The following is a 10395-nucleotide window of genomic DNA, read 5'->3' on the forward strand; positions in this document are numbered from 1 at the left end:
TCCGCAGTACATGTTCGGCTAGCCCGAGGGCCCGTTATAAATCTTAAGGTTTAGTTAACTAAAGTCCTTCAAACAGACAAACAGTCTTTGTCCCAACTACGGGAAGATAGGGGAGACATATTTTTCAACGAGCGGCGTCTCCCACTAGCAACTTTCCCTCGAGGGCGGCTAGCATCTTTTTCTAACCACCGATATGGAGATTGACCAATTAGCAGCAACGTCAATTTCCCTTACTTCCTAAACGAAGGCTTTCCTCGACGAATCCGATGATCTCGTGTCCTTAGACACACCCCAGTATAGTTTTTCCTCTGTGGAATCATCGGGACGGGACGCGCATTCTTTGACGCGCTCCCGTCGACGAAAGAGTAACGTCTTTACGCTCAGCAATTATCGTTTACGAGTCAGACTTAGATTCAGCGAGAACGCCTATCTGTCATCCCGTTGGCCGCGGATTCGTTATTGAACCTGGGATCACTGTCACTAGTGTCGCGGACGTCTCACCGCCGTGATAAATTGTCAAACCTGTGTTATTCATACCTGTGTCAATAAATCGTATCTTCGTTACACCGCAACGATGGCTACCTTCAATGAAGACTCCTCAAACACCGACAACCCTATCCCCCCTGCTTCTCCGACATATATATATAATAATTCTATATTGAAAAAAATATGAAATTAACATGATATATACATTACTACATAAGTTATATATAAAATATGTATATTATACCCTTGCCTACTGACTGATATGAATTTCTTTCGGTCTCGAATGCGTTAAAAGAGAGCGCAAAGAAGTCGAAATTACTTATTGTAATTAGTAAAACGACCTGAGAGGCAGACAGATACAAGAAAGAAGGAATATTATATTAGCGGCATTATCATGTTTTTGCTCTCTTTAATTCTTTCATCGAGACAGACAATCTACAGGTATTAATCGACCAATTTCTCCAAGCTGATAACTTCGAATTGATGTTTATATATAAGAAGTGTTATGTGTTAATCTGTCTAAATGTTTAAAAGGTGTTATAAATTAAATGTTGTTAAACGATACGTAATTGCCTTTTGATCGTAAATTTTACTATCAAGGGGTCTTTTATGTATGCGTAATCATTGTGAATTATAACAATTTATGTGATCGATATTAAAGGTGTTTAAAAGCATGTATTTTTTTCTATATTATTATTCTCCTATATTATTATCCTATATTATTATAGCATTCCTATATTATTATAATATCCAATTACATGTTGATACACAAGATATACAGATTATTATTTATAACGTTTTAGTTTTCTTAATTGAGTCATTCATTTAGTACAAATGATAAGAAATTAGTAATAATTCACAAAAAAAGGATATCGTAGTAGAAATATTATAAAAAAACATTTTCTGTTTTAGTGTAGAGTTACTCCTTCTTACAGACAGTGTCGTACAAATCTGTACGTCTCTGAGAAAATGTAGGTATCCGAGCCCTTACTTCCTCAACAACTTTTAGATCTGATAGAAAAAAGAAACATACGAAGTAATAAGTAATGCTTACTAATAAATTCAACAAATACAAAGGAAGATGGCTAAATCGATAAATTAACGAGACTAAAAATTAATTACATCATGGATCTCTCGCTTTTAATTTTAAGCTGTAAATTACCGATATCGGTGACTGCCATATTCTCTTGAGTTTCCAAATCGTAAAGAATCTTTCCTCAGGGATTGGTCAACTGTGTATGTCCCCATGCGACGTAACTTGCTTAAGGAACACGAGCCGGTGATATGCAGGCAACGTATAATTGATTATCATTCGCTCTGAAACGCTGAAGTAATGACCAGTGCAGTGGTCCAGTGGTCATATTGAATGCCGCTGGATATATCAGCATTTGGCAACCTAACCCAGAGAAGCAGGAAATATGAAGCCACCGAATACCAATTAACTTCGTAGTTGCACGGTTCACATTCCATCATTTCTGAATATGCGAGGACAGTCCTCTTATTGTGCTTTTAATTCTTTTATTTGTTTCATTTTCAGCAAATATACTGGTTTTTTAAATTAAGCTTCTTTTTATACAGAGTTACAGATTATATTAATTTTATATAGAATATATTTAAGAAAGATATTTAATTTTTTGCTAGTTAAGTATTGATCGATTAAGTTACTGTACCTTTGTTCCGATAAATGCGTGCCATTTCCTCGAATCTAATATCATAGCAAATGCCAATACCTATTTTGCAGCCCTTCACATCGAACGTCGTTAGGGAGTTACCAGGACTGAGTGAATCACTCTCTCGAAAAGTAATCTTATTAGGAATGTCGATGTCGAATAGATGTACCTAATAACATAAAAATGTGGTCGCTAATTATATTGCTGCAACTTTTGTAATTTAATATCAAAGTTACCAACTCCTAAACTTTAATTATTTTTTATTTAATAACTGACAGCGTTTTTATCACTTTCTTTTATTAAAAAATCTTATCATTTAATAATGTTTAAAAAGGAGAAAAAATAAGTATAATAATATTTTAAGTATGTGAAAAATTTATACAACAACAAACACATTACAACAAAAATGGGCGTTTCCCGTATCATAACGTATTTTATAAACCGCAAATTATAGAATTGGTTATAGTATACGTATGTACATATGTATATTCCTAAATTATTCCTAGATAGAGTCACTTTCTTCACCCCGATATTTTCAAATTCAAAGCCATAAAGGAATATATTACTTACCTTTCGGTGTTTTGCTATCAAAGTTCCATCGGGACCCCAAATAGTAGAGGTATTGTACAATTTATCGCCCTCTATTTCAGGCATCGTACCACCAACTACATAGATGTTGTTTTCTTTAGCTGCGTTCGATGAAGCAACGCTCGTTTCACCATCAGGAATACTCTCGGCGTATTTTGGAAAGTACTCTGCATTGCAATATTTCAATTAATGAAAAATAACTGTCTTTTGTTCCAACCATAAATTAAATTGAAATGTTTGTCAGTTTTTTATTTTTAAATTATTAAAATAACTAAGTTTTATATTTCGACTTAATTAAATATGCAATTACTTAGCTAATAGTATATATAATAAATTGTTTCTACAGGTCCAAAATGAAAAATGAATATTTAGAAATATTTAATTACGACAATGCTATTTGTGTTAGCATCAGTGGCTTGTTACTCAACGACTTTGCTAGTACTTTTTGAAACATAAAGTTAGTTTTCAATTAATACTTATACTAGAGGCGGAATTATAAATGCAAAATAATTGATAATACTAATTTATAAGTACCTAATTATTAGTATGTTAAAAAATATATTTATACAAAAATCACGATAATCATGAAAATGGGGAAATCCTATATTCTCGAATCAATTCACAATTTATTTTGTATATTAATTAGATTCCGCGCTCATCAGTACGTACTCACTGGCGACATCGAGAAAATGTATCGGCAATTCCTCGTACGACCAGAGGATCGGAAATATCAAAGGATATTATGGCGCAGCGCGAGTGGAGAAACAGAAACATATGAGCTTAACACCGTAATACTCTTATCATAGAAATAGAAGCAGTCCTCAATTCCCGCCCGCTAACTCCTATCTCCACCGATCCAAATGATCTCCTAGCCCTCACTCCCGGACATTTCCTCATTGGCGATTCATTAATGTGCTTACGTGATCGAGATTTCAGAGACATTCCATCGAACCGACTCTCCAAATGGCAGCATATCCAACAGCTTAAACAACATTTTTGGAACCGCTAGCATAAGGAGTATTTGAACGAGCTAACCAACCGCAATAAATGGAGCAAGGGTGGACACAGCATCCAAAAGGGCACAATCGTCATCCTCAGAGAGGACAACGTTCCCTCCATGCATTGGCCTCTGGGCCGAGTTATCAAGGTTCATCCAGGCGCCGATGGTGTCATCCGGACAGCTACAGTTCAGACGGCAAAGAGCATTTTGGATCGGGGCGTCAAAAGGCTTGTCCCACTGCCAATTCAACCCGATCTCGAGAAACCCGAACAACTAGCCACCGAGACGAAATAAGATGGGAACTTCAACCACACCTCGCTAGTTTGATCGGTACCCTCTCAACGGGGGGAGAATGTTACGCCATGCGGCTTACCATAGGTCATATTCTTAACTATCGATCGCGGCACTATAATGTCGCAGACGGATCGTCGCGTCTGCCCGGCAAACAAACATTGTAGTGGCAAGCGCGTGGTTCATTAAGCAGGGCGACTTCCAGAAACGTCGACTCGTGGCCCGTATTTTACCTCGCAGTAAAAGAATGTGGCGTGATCCGAACGTAGTGGGGGTCGCCTTCCAGGAAAAACGAAAAAAATCGAAAGGCGTTCAGAACTTTTCGAGAAGTCGAACCGTCAACACATGTGGTATGTCGCGCATTACTTATCAACCAAAACGCAGTTACATTTTTTTTGTTCCTTTTATATCTTTCTAGTTAATAAGTTGTTGAAATAAACATTAATTTATTTGTGTTAATTCTGTGGAATTTCATTGAACTACCCTTATTATCATAATCGAAATAAGGGGATCGATCAGTTCGTGGCGTCGATTATTTAATCGTAACGGGAACTTACAACTCTCGTTGACGTGCTATCTCGCGATCGCGTCTCTCCGCGAACGGTCGAAACAAAATGATTCACTAAAAACTGTCCTGAATTCCTAAGAATTTATTTACCGCAAAACTGACAAAGTGTTTATTTAAAAAATGAGGTTGAAGGTAGTCCTTTTCTTTCATTTCATTCATTTTCATTTTCTTTCTTAAGTATGGCTAACACAATATCTAATCAATTAAAATTTCATATTTCCACGTGAAAAGTTTCTTTAGATAATTATTATCAACATGATGACTAACTCTTACGGATTAATACGTGTCTGTAGGGCAATCCGGTGGACTTGATCGGCTTTTTACTTCGAAAGTTGAGTAATCGGTGTCGCTTTCTTACGCATCTTTGAACTGTATAAATGTTTTAAAATTGTTTGATCCAGAATGTACCACACCGGACAATCAAGAAGGCAGGTGCCTTGACTACAGAAAATGTAAACCTCTGCAAGAAATATGGCAGATACAGTACCGTACAGCCACCGATTTTTATAGACGATCAGTGTGCAGATACCAGGGCAATGTTACGATCGTTTGCTGTCCGAACGATCCAAACAAAGAGAAGAGAGAAATTTTAATAAAAACTGTGTACAAGTATAAGGCTTTGCGACCACCATACTGTGGTTTTAGCAACGTCTCTCATACCAGGGTGGTCGATGGTAAACCAGCTGAACTTGGTACGTTTTATGTCTTTCTTTCCGATTAATAATAAGCCATTTACTGCAAAGAATGAACTTTAAAGGCATTAAACAGCACATCAATGTACATTTCAATTAGACTAAATAATAATGCTATGATTTCATCGGTAGTAACTTTACTTATTAACTTGAATTATTTCTTTCTTTTACTTCATGTTAGGAAGAGTATCTTTTTGCTTGAAATAAAGAATTGATATAGGAGTAATAATATGGATAGAGATCAAAAACTGTTAGGGCAGAAATTACACGTTTGAACTTTATAGTTCAGTATAGTTCAAATAGAAATTATATAGAATTATTTGATAATTTGCATTCCACTGGAATAAAAATTTAATTTCTGTCTTTATCAAATCTGTATTTCAGAGTATTTGTACGTATGTACTTATCGTCTGCTGTATGATCGAATATCGAATAGGTAATAATCGTTGTTACTCGTTATGTGAGAAAAAATTATGTATATTCACAACTATGACTATTGCATTTTAGGCGCTTGGCCATGGATCGCTGCATTAGGTTTTCGTAATCCCCGAAACCCAGACAAACCACTATGGAAGTGCGGAGGTTCCCTGATATCGGCTAGGCATGTTTTGACCGCAGCACATTATGCACATATGGATGGAATAGAAAACATACACAATCATAATATTGCCATTCTTAGATTGGTGGAGGAATTGCCATTTTCGAGTAAGTCCTCAAATATATATATATATATATATATGCTATTGAGTATTACTGAAGTATCATATCCTGAAATTTCTTACTGTACACATATATTGTGTCATAAAGCATGTACAATTCTTTCTCATACTTTTGGTCATTCGTTTCCTGCATTTTCATTTATTCTTTTATTTTTCAGGGTACGTATATCCCATTTGTACGAAAGAGCCCCTACGAAAGAGCAACTTCGTCGGCTATAACCCCCTTGTTGCTGGATGGGGAGCATTAAGATATAGTAAGTGATATCAATTTTATAATAAAATTAAACAGTTCCAGTCTTAAATATCTTTCTTATTTTCTTCGTAGGACGACCACGACGTAATGCATTAATGGAAGTACAAATGCCAGTGATTAAGAACGCCGAATGCAAAATAGCTTATTCCAAATTTCCTAATGCACCTGATATCACTGATGGTATAATATGCGCCGAACATGCTCAGGGTGGAGAGGATTCTTGTACGGTAATTAAGTTACAGAGTTACTACAAACTATACGGTATCTGAAGACACGTTAATTCGAATTAACATCAAATCGACGTCTTAAACATTAGAAATAATAGATAAACACAATTTAATAATCTTGCCCACTTCTCACACCTCATTGTGGTATTTAATCTAATTTCCTTCTAATCTTAGTTTTGCTCAAAATACATATAACATGTACATTATAAATTGGAGTATTTCAATACACAAATCAATAGAAGATTATTACTGTATATAAGTATAATTTCAATACAATTCGATCGATATATTTCAGTATCTTTGATTAAAAATTTAACGATCCTTTCAGGCTGACCGCGGCGGACCACTGCTGATACAACATGAATGAACCTCGTATTTAATAGGTATTGTGTCTTATGCTTATAAGTGCGGCACAGCTGGGTATCCCAGCGTTTACACTAGGGTCACATCGTACCTTGACTTCATTCTCCAAGCGATGCAATAATATGATATTACTGTTCCATAAATATCATTGTGTAAAAAACGTAAAGTTGGATTTTCTTATTGTGGAGATAAGAAACAGCTCAAATTTACATTGTTTTGTACGTTACAAATTATAGGCTTAAAATGTACGAAATGTAACTTTGAAACGACACTAATTTTTTACGCACGATAAACCTCCACGACTTAGGTATGTAAAGATGATAAACGTATATTAATTCTATTAATTTGGTAATAGTAAACCAACTTTCTGAGAAGTTCTGTAAATTTCGTTTCTGTTGTATCAAGAGAATAATGGAATATTCCACTTAGATCGTATACTTCTTGTATGTACATACAAAATTTTCCGGCTAATCTAAAACACTTCATAAGATAGAGAGCTTCTGGAAATTCGGACACAGAGAGTGCATAAAATACAAGATAAGTCTCGTGTCTTTCAAAATTATTTTTTATTCGCTAAAAACGTCCTGTGTATTCATGCAATCACATGCAACCTCGAAACTTCACTTATTTTTTATCACTTTCCAATTCAATACACTGTTTCTGCATTTTTGACTATATGTAAGAGAAATTTCCATTCAGCCAAAGGTGTACTTACAGATTATAGATTCCTATACGACTCTCGGTAAAAATTTATCCGCACTCCAGATAGTTAAAACTTCTGTCGACCGTATTGATCCATCTGCACTCTTCGTATGACGTCAATATCTGTTCAGTGCTGCTGCGTAGGTTTCATTGTGTTACGTCGATTCGTTTGTGACCGTTGCGCGAGTAATGGCGCTTTGCAATGGCGATTTGCAGGAAAACGGTGCAGGATGCTGTGATTCGTTTCTTGCGGTCGGAGGTTTTGTTTGATGCCTATATTTATCAAAGATTTAATGCACATTATGGAGAAAGTGTTTTGTCACGAAGTGTGTTTGAATGGGCACAAAAGTTCAAAGAAGATCGCACAAGTGTTATGAAAAAACAGCTGGACGCCCGTCCACATCCACGATGACAACATTGAACGTGCTCATGAACTTATGCTCTATGGAATAGACGAGTGAAGCTGGATAATGTGGCAAATCATTTGCAAATGAGCCACGGCTCTGCTTATGCAATAGTGCACGACAGATTTGGGTTTTAAAAAGTTTGTGCGAGATGGATGCCGAAAAAGCTGATGAAAAGGTGAAGACGACGATGCATTCGTGGTTCGCAGCTCAGCCCAAAACATTTTTTAATGAGAAAATACGAAGGTCCTTCAGCAAATGGACAAAGTGTATACAGAAATTGAGTGATTATGTCAAAAAATGATGTATGTCTTTTTTGACAATTGCTTAAAATAAATTCTACACCGACAGAGCGGGTAACTTTTTACTCACCCTCGTAAGACACTTAAATTTCCAATCTATTATGATGAATAAAAGAGCTTATACTATTAAATCTAATTGTATTTTGTTGCATGAGAGTACACGTGTATGTGATGTACATTACCTTTATATCCCCTTGAACGCTTCAATATTGCGCATATATACTATATTTTGTGCAGCTTCTATAAAATTTTGTATGTTTGTTTAGGCTGTTAATCGAGAGGCTGGAGTACAAAGAAGTGGCACAATGATGTGGGCTGATGACATTTATAATTATCAAGGAATTACCCCTACATTCGCTCAGGTATATATCGTTGACTATAATGTATTTGACATATATGATTGTTAGAATATTAATAATTAATTTTTAATTCTATCAGAATTTTAATGAAACTGTCCCTTGGGAAGGAAGAACTGATACCTTGATATCACGGTTTGTACATCCTATATATACGACAAATTTTAGAACATTATATAACGAAGAACCAGATCGTCGTGGCCATGTGATGTAAATAAAAGGACTTGAATTTGATGATATTTTTATAATGTTAGATAACATAACTAAGTATCTTCACAGTAAGATAGGATGACATGGTTTACATGATCTTAATGTTGTTCACTTGAGTGATGATATTATAAGGAAAAGTGTAATATCACAGGTAGGATGATTCATAATTTAGAACTACTAACTCATGTATGTATTAAAAATTAAAGAAATATATTAAATTTTATAGGATATTTATGTTTAGTAACCAGTAATTCAGAGATTGGTATTCATTACTATATATTGGTATTCGTTACTATAACGAGGCTGTAGAAACGCACCCTTCCTTCTTTGCAAATGGTCCTGTATTTATGTCTAAGCCGAAACTGGAACCTCTGAATAATTTAGATTTATTCTTGTCATTTTCTAAAATACTTATCTACAGTATACCATAAGGAATGATACCGTATCACACCTAATCAAGTGCCTTAAGAAACATCAACAGGATATCACAGTAATCCCTTATCGACTGATATGTAAGTAAAAGTTATGTGTCATTGTTATACACAGTTATGTGTTAGTGTTATACACAGTTATTTATCATTTTCTATTAATTCAGTTGTAGCCACTACAATATCTATGACACCGGTAGTAATTATAAGATCAATAATGATGTTCTATAAGAGGAAATGATGATTAGGAACAAAAACTTACAGGTAAGTCAAAGTATATGTTATTTGCCATTTGAAAAGAAAGTTACTAACTTAGAATTTTTTGATAAATAACAATTGTGCAAAATACATTGGATTTCAAATTTGTCAAAAATTGAAATTTAAGAAGCATTGTAATAATATAACATTAATATTTTGATTTTTCAGGAGATATCATGCGGTGGATGGATAATATGTAAAAAATATTAAGCAGTATATGAATTTTCATATTGCGTAGAGATAACAAAATGAATTTTAAAAAATGTCGACATGGTAATAAGAAATAGCATCATGACAAAGAATATATAAACACAGTTTCATTTTTTATAAATAAAAATTTGTTGTTCCAGATTTTGAAATATAGTGAAACGTTTAATTAGTATCTTAATATCTTTAAATAATTATTATTTTAGAATCAATTGTAATTGTATCATACGTACTTTTGAATTCGTGCAAGAACATATGTAATTTTGAAGTAGTTATTATTAGGAAATTGTTAGACGCGAACAGTATGCGAAAAGTTAGTATGCAGTGTAATAATTATCAATCAAAACACAAGAATTAAATTCTTGAGGAAAAAATTTCCGGAATTTCTTATTTACATGATTATAAAGAAATCCATAATAAAAAGGAGCTGCTTTCTAATACTTCTCTTCCTTGTAGTGCCTACGTTAATAATAACGAGGTTCGACTTTTTGTTTTTAGAGGGATACTGGAAAATTTGAAAGTACAGTACCATTGGGAAGAAAATCACGATATTGAAAACGATATTTGCAAGTAAATTTCCAAAAAATCTGTTTTCAAATTTTCGCTTTCTATTTCACATTAAAAGAAAGGGCTGCCTTCTTTCTCTGCAAGACAAAACAAACATTCTGAAT

At 34.5% G+C, this 10395-nt stretch overlaps 1 protein-coding gene across 1 annotated transcript; it reads right to left on the minus strand.

Annotated features, from left to right (window-relative positions):
* Positions 1 to 1141: 1141 nt before the first annotated feature.
* Positions 1142 to 7723, minus strand: LOC143304118 (omega-amidase NIT2-A-like). Its single transcript, XM_076626486.1, has 5 exons — positions 7573 to 7723; positions 2727 to 2911; positions 2157 to 2325; positions 1649 to 1882; positions 1142 to 1497 (listed from the first exon to the last, which is right to left on the minus strand). Exons 2-4 carry the CDS (start codon positions 2808 to 2810, stop codon positions 1749 to 1751), a joined length of 387 nt encoding a protein of 128 aa, XP_076482601.1. The 5' UTR covers positions 2811 to 2911; positions 7573 to 7723; the 3' UTR covers positions 1142 to 1497; positions 1649 to 1748.
* Between the last annotated feature and the right edge of the window lie 2672 nt (positions 7724 to 10395).

Source organism: Bombus vancouverensis, unplaced genomic scaffold (assembly GCF_051014615.1).
Source record: "Bombus vancouverensis nearcticus unplaced genomic scaffold, iyBomVanc1_principal scaffold0022, whole genome shotgun sequence".
Classification (NCBI taxonomy): Eukaryota; Metazoa; Arthropoda; class Insecta; order Hymenoptera; family Apidae; genus Bombus; species Bombus vancouverensis.